Source organism: Stegastes partitus, unplaced genomic scaffold, assembly GCF_000690725.1.
Source record: "Stegastes partitus isolate 25-593 unplaced genomic scaffold, Stegastes_partitus-1.0.2 Scaffold2071, whole genome shotgun sequence".
NCBI classification, from domain to species: Eukaryota; Metazoa; Chordata; class Actinopteri; family Pomacentridae; genus Stegastes; species Stegastes partitus.
Window position 1 is genome coordinate 1 of NW_007579802.1, and position 15,886 is coordinate 15,886.

The 15,886-nt window shown below is 40.7% G+C and overlaps 1 protein-coding gene across 1 annotated transcript in view; it reads left to right on the top strand.

Moving 5' to 3' along the window:
• Window positions 1–983: 983 nt before the first annotated feature.
• LOC103373808 (membrane-associated guanylate kinase, WW and PDZ domain-containing protein 2-like) overlaps window positions 984–15,886 on the top strand; it is a gene marked incomplete at its 3' end in the record, with an annotated part of 86,454 nt that continues 71,551 nt past the window's right edge. Inside the window, exon 1 of the mRNA XM_008303805.1 lies at window positions 984–1,718. Within this exon, the coding sequence (XP_008302027.1) occupies window positions 1,418–1,718 (301 nt within the window). The remainder of the gene's footprint in view (window positions 1,719–15,886) is intronic.

Here is a 15,886-nt window from a genome sequence, read left to right on the forward strand (position 1 = left end):
ATTTGGGAAAACCCTTTGCCTCTCTCCTCCTCCTCCTCCTCCTCCTCCTCCAGCCTTCACATCCGGGTCAGTTGGGTTGGTTGGAGCTAGATGATGCCTTCAAATACCCCTCGTAAACGTGTAAACTATAAAGTTTGGAAGTTGTGAACAGATTTCCTTGATGCAATAAGTGTTATTTTAGAAATGAACGTAGATGCATGATGTTGGAAAAGTCACAAATTAATGTAAATTAGTGTTGGTTAATTTATTTGTTGAATGTGTACAGGTGGCATGCTATAGGATAGGTTCAAGGGAACTTTGAAGTACATTAAGGTCCGTCTTTAAATGAGAATTATTGCTTAATAGTAATTTAAAAGTCTTAACCCTCATATTACCTTCAACTTTACTGACATCTTATCTTTGGGTTCAGTTTGACCCCAGCAATGCAAACCTCCATCCAGAAAATCCCAGAATATATATTGTTACCCAAGTTTATGTGTAAATATTTTAAATAAAACTGGAAAAAAAATGCCAATGACTTATTTAGAGATATTAAACACTGAATGTACTCAGGTGTAATCTACCACAGGTATTTCTCAGGTACCTCCGTTCCTCACTGCTATTGTAAATACTCTGAATTTTATATCCATTTTATACTTATTGCCACTTATTTATTTTTTATATCCACCGTTAGGCTCTACAAATGTCTTTTTTTTCTCTATCTTGCACAGTTTGTTAATTTGTAGTTGTTCTTTACACTGAATGGGATTGCACCCAATTTCATTGCACTTTTTTGGGGGTATAATGACATTAAAGGTTTCTGATTCTGATTCTGACCCCAAAGATAACAGGAGGGTTAATTTGTGTTTTTTATAGATTACAAGTTGAGCATTTTTCTTCGGTAAGTGGTAAAAAAGTTGTTAATTGCCTCTCTTTTTAACGTTTTATGATATTTGTTGATGTTTTATTGTTGTTTTTTGCTGTAAAAGAACTCCACTTTTGAAAGGGGGCATCCAAATAAAGTTTATTGTTATGATCATTAAGTTGCGTACCGACATGCAAAGACAGCTAAAAGTCCCAAAAAAAACATATTAGTGCAATTTTTTCAATGAGCGTTTCCTCACAACGTCGTAGTTCTGTTCTGAAGTTGTGTTCACTTGCAGCTCTGCGATTTCCCATGATGGAGGCGGCCCGTGAAGGCGTCACAAGTTGGGCAGCTCTCAGTTGTTGCAAAGGCAGACTGATGATCCAGCTGCTGAGTGTTCGCTGACATGGATACTACTGGCGTTTCCCCCTGAAACTGGACCCATCACGGCGGCGCGGACTCTCCGGTGGGGCTTCAACCAGCGACCAAACTTCTTCCACGGCCGCACTCATGTGATCTATCTCCCCCCCCCCACTCTCCCCTCTCCTCCCCTCCACCTACTGTTTTGGAGCCATGTCCAAGAGCCTGAAGAAGAGGAAGAACCACTGGACCAACAAAGTCCACGAGAGTGTCCTTTGCAGGAGCGCGGAGGGGGAGCTGGGGCTGGAGCTGAAGGGCGGCGCGGAGAATGGACAGTTCCCGGTCGTCGGCGAGCTTCTCCCGGGCGGAGCGGCGTGCCACAGCGGTAAACTCTGCCCGGAGGAACTCCTGCTGGAAGTCAACGACACCCCCGTGGCCGGACTCACCACCAGGGACGTGCACGCCGTGGTCAAGCACAGCAAAGACCCCGTCCGACTCAAGTGTGTCAAACAAGGTGAGCTTTTTTCCAACTTTTTTTTCCCTCCCGAACATTTTTTTTTTTTAGCTTCTTGAAGCTCTTTTGTGTTTTGACAGCACTGCTATTGTCTCCCAAAAAACTGACACTCTCCCCCCCTCCTCCTCCTCCTCGCTCCATGTTTGAAGCCCACCATGTGCAGAAATGTACATTTTTGTAGTTCTTTTATTGTAGTTTCATATCTTGGGCTAGTTCTGGACTGAGCCGTGGGGCTACAGCGGGGTTCTGGACGGGTTTCGGTGCTGCTGCTGCTGTGTTTTGGATGTTCAGGGGGTGTGTTACAGCTGAGGATAAACACACACACATTCCACTTTTTACACATAATTCAAGCGTTTGTTTTTCATGCTGCTGCAGCCTTGAGCAGACATACATGCTTGTTATTCATTTGTGTAGTGTTTATAAACGCCATGCTGCCACCACCACATGCTAATCCTGCATCCTCACACATCTAAACATTGGATCAGATCAGATATTGGATTAGATTAGATTTGCTTTCACTGCCAAAACTCTACAAACTGCAGCACAAAATTACAACCAAACATGCTCTCTTTGCTGTTTCTACATGAAAATTGTTTATTACCAACACATATTTCATCAATTAGTCAATTTACAAACAAAAAAACAACAATAAGACACTAATTCTCTAATTTCAGCTTCTAAATTAATTCAATTTATCTTTATTTATCCCTGAGGGGTAATTTAAAAGCTCACCGATTATTTAATATAAAGACATAAAATATTCATAATAAAATAAAATAAAAACAAAAACATTAGGACTGTTTTTTAAAAAAATTTTTGTTTAAAAAAAAATACACTGAATATTTTTGGATGTTTGACTATTGTTTAGCCAAAAACAATAAGACTTTTATAGCAGGATTTTTTTTTCTTGCGTAGATTTATTTATTTTTTTGTCCACCCTGAACACATTTTTAGAAAAAAAAAACACCAAAAATTACAAATAAAAACTGCGATAAATTTTTTTGCAACCAGTTTTGCTATTTAGTGTTTCAGTTATTCAAGCATAAAAACATTTTTGTTTCGCAGTTGCTTAAATATTACAGGAAAACGCATGAACTTGTGTTAAATAAGGCAACGCATCCTCACTGCATTTACTGTACGCAGAGCGATCACGCCCAAAAGCCCCCATGTGAGCCAGAAAACATCAACCAGTAATGGAGAAAATAATAATAATCAGTGAACAGGATTGTTTTAATGTCTAATCCTGCGATTTAGTTCTACTCAAGTGTAACCTCTGCAGCACTTGAGTTTACTTTCTTTCCCTGAATAGTCTAAAATTGCACCACACTTTCAGTTTAACCTTTGAATCACATATATAACATTTTATTTTTTTATTTATTTTTTTTGCAGAGCAGACATTTAAGCATGCAATATTTATTATCCAATTTGTGCTACATTGAGTGGACTAAATTGGATTTGGAAAGGATATTGTATAAATATTAGAGCAAATCCCCAAGTCCCCTATTTCAACATTATAGCGGTGTCACGGAAAATGAAAAATACCATAAAGTATGATAAGGTCACTGTTAGCTCAATATGCAACAGAAACGGCACGAGTCCCCTCAGGACCATTGCAGAGTGGTTTTTTTTTTCGAGTGGGCAAGTAATGTGGATTGCTTAAGTGAGCGTTGCGGTTGCGCTGGACTGGAGGCACTTGAGGCCGTGATTGTGCCGAGTCGTATTGTGCAGTAGCCAGAACACACACGGTGTTGACTCTCACGTTTGACAAGTCACTTTAAATTGCTCGCACCATCTCCAAACTCCCCTCCATCTCAAGGCTAGTCAGCTTCGTTTCTCTTGTGTTGCACTCCTCTGGCCATCTTTTTTTTTATCCTTGCAGCTAATGACACTCGGGGGTCTCTTGTTGTGTGTCGAAACCAGGATCTGCTGGATCTGGTTTTGGGGTGAAAAATCAGCAAAAAAAACCCTGTAAGAGGCTTTGGATCAAAGTCTTAGGTTGTGAGCGCGCGCGTGCACGTCCAGCATCACATCAAGGATTTATTCAAAAGGCAGCCAAGCCTATATCAAACTAATGTGTTACTTTTTTTTATTTTTCCATGAAATATTTATTTCCTCCAGCGATTGCCGAAGTGATTGATATTCTCCCCCCCAACTCTGCTCGTGTTTGCGCGATCGCTTGTTTACAGTGTCAAGTTGTTTTTAATATGATTGATATGTACATTAAGTAAACATTATGGAGGAAAAACATACTGTTTTTTTTTTTTTTGCATCGCCCTTGCAGCTGTGTGTTCAATAATAGATATTTTTCACTACAGCGGAGGCGTATTAGCTCCTGTAATCCGTCTCAATAGAGTCCTCATTGAGGAGAGACTCAAAGAGAGCGCAGTTCAGTCCACTTGTTCTGATGCTAATATGAGTGTGTAATTAAGAAATCTGTCTTTATAGGAAGTTGTTTATGGCTTAGTTTAATTTTCTTATTTACCTCCGAGACGGTTTTCCTGCGTGCTCTGGAGTCAGAGAAATATTTGAAGAACTTTACTTCATGACCTGAAATGATACTGAATATACAGTAGATGTAGAAACGCACAACATTCCTGTAAGCCTGACAAACAGACATAGTGCAGCAGGAAGCCTTCTAGGGGTTGATGCATATATTGGAATTATTAGTAATCAGGGACACAGATGACTGATTTTTGGAATTGATATGCATTAAATTGACAATCGTGGTGTCAAAATGTAGAAAACCATCTTTGTTGAAAGATATTTATGTTCTACGTATGTTTAATTAAAGGTTCCAGATGGTAAAAATCCATCTTATTGTGTTCTGTATGTCTTAAAATCTTTGAGGTATAAAATAAAAGCTGTATTTACAATATGTGTATGAATATTGCTGTTTCTCAGATCTCCCCTAAAGTCTTCGAATTTTAAAAATCAGTAAGATTTTCATTCAGTTCTATGGAGAAACTAAGGAACCAACAGTCATTAAGCCAAAAGTCTGCATAATCCAGCCCCCTCACTGCCCACTGCTTCCAAATGAACCGTTCAGAAACCACCGGGGTTATTTGCTTTCTACAGCTGCTTCTGCTAACTCTACAATGTCTCAGCCTCGAGCAAAACACACCAAAAGTTCTACTGTTGGCTGCAAGAGTGAACACAAGAGTCTCCATGCACTCCCAGCATCTGAGGAACTGAAGATCTTGTGCATTATGTATGTTTTTGATATCTCGCTAACCCACTTATCTCGCTTCATTCACAGCCCTCAGGAGAGACAAGTGGGTTGAGTGGGTTAGCGAGGTATGTTGAGCCTAAAGTCAGAGTTTTTAGTATCATGGAAGCAGGTTTTGTTCAGAATTTTGGATTCAAACCGGCCAGAAGAAGCGTCTCCCTTTAACCAAATCATTTTCTGACGATTCTCTTTGAGCGATACAGATTCTCAGCTGAGGGAATGCATTTTATCTGCAAACATGCTACTATCACTGAATGAAGCTGTATAGTTACAGTGTCGCACACTGTATATATCACGTTGCCATGGGAACCAGACGTCTATTTAGTTGGTGCTGCAGAAATCATATAAATATGTTTTTATGTTTGGCTCTTTTATGTTTCGTCTCTGATTCGTTCGCTGTGCTGGAACCGGGATATCAATTTTGATCTCTGATGGCGGATACAGTCCTGTGACGCTGATGGTGAAAACACCCGCTCACTCCTCCCCTGGCAGAACAAATACTCTCCCGCCACCCCCTCCCAACTATTCAGGATATTCGTCATTAATTGGGCCGAATATCCGGAGAACAGAACATGCTATTCGGACCAGCCCTAGTTGACTGAAGCAGCTGAACGTGATCGTTTCTTTTTTTGCAGAAAAGTCACATGACGTGTTAAACGCCACCTTTTTTCTGAATGCACTCGAAGTCTGAAGCAGAAAGCCCGAGTTAAGAGATGATCACAGACTGGGGTTTTAGTTTTTGTCGAGCCGACTCACACAAAGAAAGCCTGGCTATGTCTAACCTGCTTCCTAGTACACTCCTCTGCTCTCTGTTCAAACACACAACATTTTAGTACAGATGAATTCTCTTGTATTTACATTCCTGCCTCTTTCTGTTGTCAGAAAACAGAATGAGTTTGAAATAGCTGCTTATTAAGACTTCATCTCAGCAGCAGTCATTTTCAAGCTGTGGATCTGCAAAGCTAAACTGTTCATTTGTCAACCTCAACTCGTTGTTCTGATAGACTCACTCAAACACACGAGTTAAGAACGGTGGTAGCGCAGTAAGCTCTGTGATGTTTCCATGTCAAATCGGCACTCAGAAAGTTGAAAAAAACGATTAGAAGCATGTCTGCGTTGGCTGCCGTGTGGTCGACTGATTTGCTGTCAGTCACAGAGACAGTCTTCAGCAGCTCGATTTGACACTAGAGGAGCTGATACCGTTTAGACCAGGGGTTAAACAGTCATGGAAGCATTTTGAGCTGTAAAAAGACACATTCTCAGGAGATCCTTTTATTAATTTGATGAAAAGGGGCACAATGTGGAACCTTTAAAAGAGAAGTTTTCAACATGTACTCTTCAGTTTTGTTGCTTCTGGTGTTTAGCCAATCAGATAGTGCAGTGGGCGGGACATTATTCTGAACCACAGGAAGCTGCATCAGAACCAAAGTAGCACATTTTTTCATTAATTAGCTTTACGGATAATTGCGTTTAAAAGACATAATTGCAGAAATGCCAAAAATTAGGCAGATGGATGATTAGGCCAACAATCGGTCAAACTTTTGTGCCTTCATATAGCAGGAGGGTCTGATCTTCAGATTGTAATATATTGTACAACAAGGTAACATGCTGAACAGTGAGTCATTGTGTGTTTAGCTGCTGTTGTCCCACATGTTTGCCACGATTGTACGACACATGGAACTTTCACTCAAACTGTATTCTGCGCTTTCACATTTTTACTTTCAGCGTTTTACTGTTTGGATGTAACCCAAAGGAACAAAATGCGTCCAAATGAATCGCTGCGCTTTTTCATAAGACACTGTCAGCGACTATTAGAGCTGAAACAATGAGCTGATGAAGTTGTTTCTGCCTTGTAAATGTGAGTTCTAGACATTGGCTGTCTGTTCTTTGAGTTATCTCGCTGGATTTCAGACTGTTTGTTGCACTGACAAGCACATTTAGTTGGACGATTGAAATGTAGGAACTTAAACAATCTTTCTGTGTTTGCAGACCAAATCATTTATCAGTTAGTTAAATAAATACTCTGCAGATAATTGATAATGATAATCGTGGTGCTTGCGCTCTCTGTGACCATTGCTCAACGTTTCTTGCTGCGAGACTTGCATTAAATTGGAAAGCTTGTACGGCAAAAGAGTAGCGACAGAAAACATTGGAATTTGAGTTACAGCTCACCAACATCTCTCTGTCTTAAAAAAAAGATCTTTTTCTCTCCGCTTAATGTTGTTTTCCTCCTCAGATTCATCGTGGTCCACCAATCAGTTATGGAATATTATAAGCAGAGAAATGCAATTTTCTCTTTCAGTATCGGGCGCATTCAAAAAAAACTGTCTCGTTTAAAAGCACAAATATGATTCAAGCATGAGTAACATCCAGCGGTAATGATAGGGTAGTGGTCCTCTTTCGCATCGGGACGGTGCACTTGAGGATAAGGTTTTGGTTGGACTCGGCTGTAAACAAAACCTTTGCTCTCGGAGAACAGCTGCTTGGCATTTTTTGGGGGGCTTGAATTGATCCGGGGCGACCAGAAGAACAATGTGTTCACCTGTGCACGACTTCCATTCCAGGACATTGTGCTCATTGTGAAAACATTTCGGACGTCGCAGCTGTCCTTAAGCCAAATTTCTATTTTAACCTTTAAAAAGAAGGAGCAGACAAACTTGCAGCAATTAAACTTTAAACCCTCTCAGATATTGGTTTACAACGGGGCAGATACTTCCCAAGAAAACAGTCATAAATTGCTTTTTGTTTTGCCTCCTTTCTACCCTCCAGTCAAGGAACAGGGTCACTGACCAGCTTACATGCATGGTCGATCTCCAAAGGATGTTCATGGCCTTTCTGAATAATACATCAAGTTCTGTTTTGCAGCGGTCTGCTGCTTCACTAATGCCACAACTCTGAAAGTGCTGTCCCTTTCTCTTGGGATATCTTGTCTGGATTGCAGAACTTTCATCATCATCCTCTCTGTAGTTACACGTCCTGATTCGTGCTCTTTCTGTTATAGCGAACATGAATCATGTTTATGCACTTTGGTCGTTTTTTTTTAATGTAATATGGCTTTAATTTTTCATGTCATCGGAAATCCTAGGGCATCGTCCCATGTTACACCCAAGCACATGTCTAATACTGTCTTTTATTATTCTCGGAGGTGAGGATTAGATTAGTTTGCCATCAGCAAGCAGGTTCTCCCTGTAGGACATAATTAGGATCTCCTCAAAACACTAATGGGTATAAAGGAGAACATAGGGCACAATTACACTCTCAGAGACGTGATGAGTTCTGCTTGGAGCAAGACATTATGGGTAATGTAAGGATGGGATTGAGACTAAGTCCTGTGGCTACCGTGGCCCCTGTGGATTTGATGCCAGCGAAGGGTAATGATGCACTTGTTCACAGAGTCTCTCTTAGAAGATGGACATAGTTTTGCACATTTTTCACATTCAAGTTAACAGAATCAGATGTTTAAAGAATGGAAAACCTTTGTCACTTCCACATGGCTGTTTGGTAATGTCACAATATCGCACTTTTATAGGATACCTGCCTGTATAACATGCATTAATCTGTTAATGAAAAAATAGAGACAAACAACAACAAAAGTGCACCATTCTGTGTCCATACATTTTCATTTTCTTCATCATATCACCATCTTTTCATCAAGATCAGCTTTTTAAATGTCTCCACCTTTGCCTTTCCCACTGCTGCCTATAAAAGGTTTAACCCTTTATGGGGCAGATGACCATATTTGGTCACTTCCTTGGACGTTCAATATGTCCACACTGTGCCTCTCCTTGAGGTTGAAGAACCATATGCACTTTGATTAAGCTTTAATAGTAGTGCCAATATCACTACATTACAAAAAACGTCACTAAACAAATGTTCCAGGCACTTTCGAAACGCTTTGTTACTGGTTTACATGGAACTCCACTTGGATTTATTTCTTGAGATTAGCGCCAACACCACCACCCCAAGAACAATATTACTAAATGCCAAGCGCTTTATAAATACTTTGCTACTGGTTGTGTATCATTACCTCAAACTAAAATGTTTAAATAAATGATTTTTGCAGTTTGTTACTTTTTCTTTTGTTTATTATAAATTCCATGTTTTAACTGTAGACGGGCAAGTTACCATATGTGGTAACTTTATGAGTCTTGATTTGCAATATTTAAAGTCACAAAAGTAAAAACATCTTAAATATCCTTCAATAACACCCTAAGGTTGAAATGTTCATTTTCCAAGTGTATCAAGGAGTGCTCAATAAAGGGTTAATCCTTGCAGAGACACAGTCGTCCACAGATGCATCCATACCCTTCTATTAAAGAAAAGGCAAAATTCACAATAGTCACTCAAATAACTCGAAACCGAAGAAAGTAATAATGAATAAAAATCTGCTGAGTTATAATTTAGTTAAATAAGACATTGCTTTTGAATTGTGGTTGGAAAGATTAATTAAAAAACAAACAAACAGAACTGTCCCAGACAAATTAGAGTACTTTGCTGATGAGCAGTGAAATCAGAATACCTGTCAACAGGTGCAGAAATCTGAGAGTTACAGAAAACACTTGATAGCAGTGATTGGCTCAAGGGGTTGTTCAACAAAATATTAGTTTACGGCTCCCATCGTGCTTGTTTGCCTATTATAATCACTTTTTAAAATATTTCTGTTCTGTTGCAGCAGGACTTTAATGCGCATTTTAATCACCCTTTGTCACTCTTTCTTATAACTTGTGTTGTTGATTTGCATCCATGTGAACAGCTGATTTTTAGCAGCTCGACAGTTAGCAGTGTAAATGCTGTTTTTGCCACGTTAGAAAGTTAGCTCAAAAGATAAACAGTTAGTATTGTCCTCCCTTCAATTGCCTCATCAAACTTCAATGATGGAAAAAAATGGAAGTTATCTGTCACATTTGCTAACCTGTCGCACTTTAAATCATCCTGACTGTCATCTGTGAGTAAAATACTGCCATGTTTTGCTATATGTGTCAGCAAGAGCACTTGTATTTGCAACCATGCTCCTCGTTCCGTCTCCATGAAAGCCTGCAGCTTGCTTATAGGAGGAAAAAAAAAAAGTGATTTGCACACCCACTATGCCTGCAGGCAGTAGAAGCATGGTGCTGCACACACATTGCTCTGCTGTTGCACATTGAAGCAACTCAAAGACACGGCTTCCTTTAAAAGCATTGTCATTCGTAAAGTAGCAGCACTAATAAAATGATGAATAGTGCTGTTTTTAACGGCAGCATATTCTCTTTCTAGTATCGGTGCGGCGTGCAGCTCTACTGGCTGGTCGTGGTAGGAGGTGGCAGGTGAATGTCAAACCATCAGTTTCAGAAATTACCGAAATGGTCAAACTCATCCGTTCCAATCCGACGCCAAAGAGGTGCTTTTCCAAAGTCATAAGACCATCCAACAAGCACTTCTGAAGGAGCACAGTGGTCCCTGAAGGCACAGCTCAGGCACCGCGTGGAATGAAAACCTCCCGTATGTCCAAAACCGTCCTCGAAGACGCACCTTGAAACCTCCAAGACGAACATGTGAATCCGAGGAAACGGGTCAATAACAGGCCACGAGCAAGAGGAATGAGATTTTTTTCGTTGCTTGGAGCTCACATGAGCAACACATTATTTCTTCTTTCACTAGAGCAGAAGGAGGTGATTTATGGAGGGCCAAACCTGTCCCAATTAAAATGAGATAAATGAGTAAATAATGAAATATGTCATTTTATACATTTTCCTTTCATTTATCCATTTGTTCATCCATTTTTAAAAAAATCTATTTTATTTTTACTCCCACATTTATATTCATTTCTACAGTGATTTATTATTTTAACACTTGGTTTTTATGTTTTTAGTTTCATAGTTATTTTTTTATTTCCACATTTATGGGATGGGAAGGAGGAGAGGGTGACACAAGCATAGGACCTGAGTGCTGATTGGTTGAACTGAATCTTGTAGTTGACCAATCATGCTTTAGACCAAGGTTAGACACGCCCACCTCGTTAGCATACACTTGAGGGACAAATAAGCGAGGAAAAGTGAAAATGTGGGAAAATAAATATGTGCACATTAGGAAAAGTGGAAAAGCAAAAATAAATGCATAAATAAATAAATGTGGAAATAAAATTAATAGACATGGAAATAAAATAAATGGACATGGAAACATGAATAAATGTGGAAATAAAATAAATAAATAAATAAAATAAACAAGTGTAAAAAAAATGAATCACTGTGGAAATAAATATAAATGAGAATAAAAATACAATAGGCAAAAAAAAATCAATGAATAAATGGATAAATAAAAGGAAAATGTAAAAAATGACAATTAATTACATCCTCATTTATGAATTTTTTAAAATGTATTTTTAGTTACGACAGGTTGGCCCTCCATAGTGATTGCTTTGCATGTCGTCTGACTGAACAAATGAATCATGACTGGTAGGTCGGTCGCCCCCATCCAACATGATGATTCAACCTGTTGCTCTGGGAATTTTTCCATATAATCCTGCAGGTCTGAGCAGAGTGTGCAGAACGGTATGTAAACAATGCCCCTCGCATCGCAGCTGCCAGCAGAAATGATTAAAAAAAAAAAGCACGTATCAGCATTACAAATCCATCCTCTCTCTCGCTACCTTGGGTAATCTGCACGAGGACTAAACTGTCACTGTGTCAGTAATTCATAAGTGCAGCTGCTAAAGCATCGAGATAAATTAGCTTTACTTCGTATTGAATGCTCCTTCCCCTCCATCTCCCTCTCACACTCTTGCCCCACTTCGGTTTCCTATTTCAGCTCCAGTCAAGGATTAATGCAGCCAGCTATGGAGGCTGTCACTGCATCTTTCACTGCCACAACGGTGAAGGAGCTCTTACACTAGCTGCACTCCAGCGTGGCCGAGAAGCGTATGCTGATTGAGCCTCGCCGAGCGGTGCAGGTGAGAGCAGACATTTCCAGGTCAGCCGAAGGCAATCAGTGTGCTCGATGGGTGCCCACTTAGTGCTCGCTGGTGTTGGGGAAAGTCATTACAGCAGCCCGAGCACAGGGAGCCTTAGCGAGGCAGAAATGGCAGCGAGCACGGCGGCGGTTTTCGAGATTTAAATGCTTGTTTCAGCCTAACAGCGAGACTCCGGGGACGCCGGTGTTGGTCGGTCCGTCAGCACCAACACTTAAGTTCTCAGTGAGATATCTCAGCGAGGATGAATCGCTGTGAAAGTGGGTTAGACGTTAATTGTTCCCAGAGGAAGGAGCGTAATTAGCTTTGATGATCTCCTGAGTGACTTGGCAAATACATATATTTCAGGTTCAAAGTTAGTTTTAAATATTAAATAAACAAAACAACAGTTGACGAAGCAATCTTTATGATAAAGCGTTTACTGCAGCTTTCTGGCATATTGTTTGATCAGTTTTTAATTTTCAGGAAAATCATAAAATGTGCTTTTGTCCTGAACATGTAAGGAAGTTCTCGACCACGAAGTTAAGGCTGAAAACCTTTTGATTATTAAACAAGACCGCATGTGTAGATGTACTTTTGTACTTTTAAGTTATCTGTTCTTTATTTTGCTACCTCATTAAAGTGCAAAAATAATAGGATTAATGGCTTTTAGGGATCAGAAGTGTACATCAGCATATGTTTTAATGTAACCGTAATTCACAAAATAACTTCCAGGTAAACAGACTAATCCTAGAGTCGGGTAAAAATCAAAAATGTGCGAGCTGCGTTCCAGTCGTATTCTGAGAAGAGTAGGAAAAGCTGCCCAGCATAACACACTAAGCTAAAGTATATTCAGCTGTACCAGTAAAGTGAAAGATGCACTCTGAGAGGAGGAAATGATGACATGACAGTTTTCTGTGTCCCCTGAACTCGAGTCACTTGGACACTTTTCTGGTGTTGATCACTCGGTAGAGACTCTGCATTCGGTGGAAAAATGCAGTTCTGTTCCAGCACAGTGAAATCAGAGCTCCTGTGTAAAATTCGACTTTATTGTTGACATTTCAACCGAAATCTGGTCTCCCTTAAGTGTTTGCCTGAGGATTTAGTTTGAACCATTGCTAATAAAGTCGTACACTGTGTCTACACAGAAGGGGGGGAGCAGTGTGTTAGCAGAGCAGCAGCTTCAGTCTCCATCTGCACAGGATGCACTGAGACACAGCTAGCGCTCGGAGCCCCGTTACACCATCGCTGTTACGTTCATAAATCAGAAGACTCACTGCTTAAAATGATGCTTCTGGTCACGTTTATGTGCATAAACCGTGAGTAAATGTGAGTTTTGATTGGGTTAAACAGGAGAATATCTGTTTCGTCAAATGCTTGCGAGTTGCTGCAAATCAGGGCTGAAATGGTTTCTGTGATTGATCAAACTTCACTATTTTTCTCGTAGTTATCCGATCTGTGTATCCAGCACCTGTCTCCCAGGTACGACTATTTCTGTGTGCACCAACACAGAAACTTTGATATCGTCTCATAATCGTGCCTATGTACGTGTTGTTGTTTTTTATCGTCTGTTAATGGTCCAGTGCTTTACAGAAGAGGAGTTTGAACCTGAAACTTCATACATGACCTCGTTATGGTCCCTTCTCAGAGTGATTAGATTTGGGTCAATACATGCATTGGTGACCACTACAGAGGTCAAAGGTTTCCCAAAACAGCTCTATATGACTGAAAATGGACAAAAAGACATAACTTTAGCATGCTAAGTTAGGAAGACATTCTCGGCCTATAAACTGGTGATGGAACATATGACCTTTAGACAAAGGTCAAGGTCATACTAAAGGTCTTACATCATCACAAGTTTTAAATCCATTATACCTTGGAACAGGTGTCAGATAAACACATAGTTTGTTATTACAATCAGATAGGAACCCATGTTGGAGATGTGACATTTGACCTTGGACAAAAGGTCAAGGTCATAAATCTTAGGTACTTAGCCATAGGCGTAAATTACAGCAAAACGCTTCCCCTCCATCCAACATATCTGTGTTACATGACAGACTAAGCTCTTGTTACATTATGGATCATTTTAAAGCAAAATCAAGGCAAGTTCATCCTCAGGTAGGCGCACAGTAAAACACAGAATCAGGTAAACATACATACATTGGACACCTATGTCCTTCTACTGAGGGCTCTCTGGTGTTAAAAGTGGAGATGTTAGAATTTAAAGTTGTACTTTAGCATTACACATCCTTGTTTCTGTCGTATGCTATTTTATTATTTCCACTTCTGGCTAAACAAGAACAGCACATAACCCCAGCAATCGCATAAAGATGTCTCACCGCCTCTCTGAACACCCAGCACTTACTGTACACTGCTCATGCGGCGGTTGAGTCACCATCCTCAGCTCTGCATAAACTCCATGCTGCATAGCGGGAAGCTGCATGCCATGTAGGATAATGCTATTTGTATCATGTGAGGTTTTTTGTTTTTTTTAAGCCAACACTGCGTAGGATCCAGCATTAAAATCCATACAAAAAAAACTCATTCCACGACACCACGCGGCCCATCCAGTGACGCTCAAGGGGAAACCGGTATGTTATGACACCATCTAGTCAATGGCGCGTGCCCAAGTAATGGAATGACTGATGTGAGCGATGATGAGTTTGGACTGGTCACTGGTCTGCTGGGGTTTTGAAAGATGGGACGGGGGCGATCCCTGAGTAGTTGTGTTGAGTCACTGTTGTCGGGAGCGCGCTAACGATTCTCCGCGCAGTCGGACTCATCTGTCTTCTTGTCAGGGTCCCATTGAGAGTGTAAAGTTGCACCAGCGAGTGCAATGCAGAAAAGGGTGATACACATACGGACACACGCACTCGTAAAGAGCTGCTATCTCCTAGTGTGTGTGTGTGTGTGTGTATATGTGTGTGTGTGCATACAAGCGCATCCCCGGGGCCTTAGCACCACTTACCACATCCTGTCCAATCATGCTTGACAGAGGTTTGGTGGAGAGATCCTGTTGTCGTTGCCTCTGTTACACTGTCTGACTGCCAGGCTCACCTCTGGGGACGGGTAATGATAAGGCACACACACAACACACACACACACACACACACACACTGGCTCACTCACACATATAACTGTCTCTCCCTCCTTGTCAACATCAACCATCTGTTGTGGCAAGGTGAAGTATTCCGAGGGCTGAGCAGGGGGAAGGCTGTAAACTTTTCCGAGTGCACTGTACATGTGTGGTGCTGTGCATACCAAACTACACCAGGCTTAGTGTGTGTGTGTGTGTGTGTGTGTGTGTGTGTGTGTGGAATCTAATTAGGATTAACTGGAAGCATCAGGGAGAGTCTGACGCTGTCTCGACAAACGGTGAAAGAGGCTTGAAGAAATGTTTGTGACGTCACAGTCAAAGATGCTAACATACAGATGTTTTGTCATTGTTTAGTGTTGAACCCAAAATGGGAATGTCATTATGAAAGAAACACCAAAAATATGTAGTTGATCAACATTACAAAATGTATTGGTTTCACTATGAAGGGTTTATAATTGTGAGATTTTTGGTCCCTTCGTTATTATGTACCTGTAACCACGTCACACATTTCAAAGTTTTTTTTTTTGCTTTGCACATAAAAAGAGCTACAAAGTCTGTATTAAGCTTGGTTTATGCTTGACGCATCCATGAGGTCCACATGGCTCTGTACGGACGAATTACGTCATTTTAGCAGCCACGCCCCCTCGCACGGTCATTTTTAAGCTGAAAATTTCCGTGTCGTGCACCTCCGAAAACTTCTAACAAATTGGACGGAGACGCGCTGGTGACATGGCGGACGAACAGGAGCCCCTAGTGGCAGAAGTTAAAAAATAGAAGCATTTATACAAGTCACCACACAGGGATCACCGCGAAAACCGTGTTATGAACAATTCACACTCGGCAAAGAAGAGGAATGGGTGAATCTGGCCTTCTATGATTTAAAGGACGAGTTGACCACGTTTCCTTTTTTCTGTCTCAGCAGA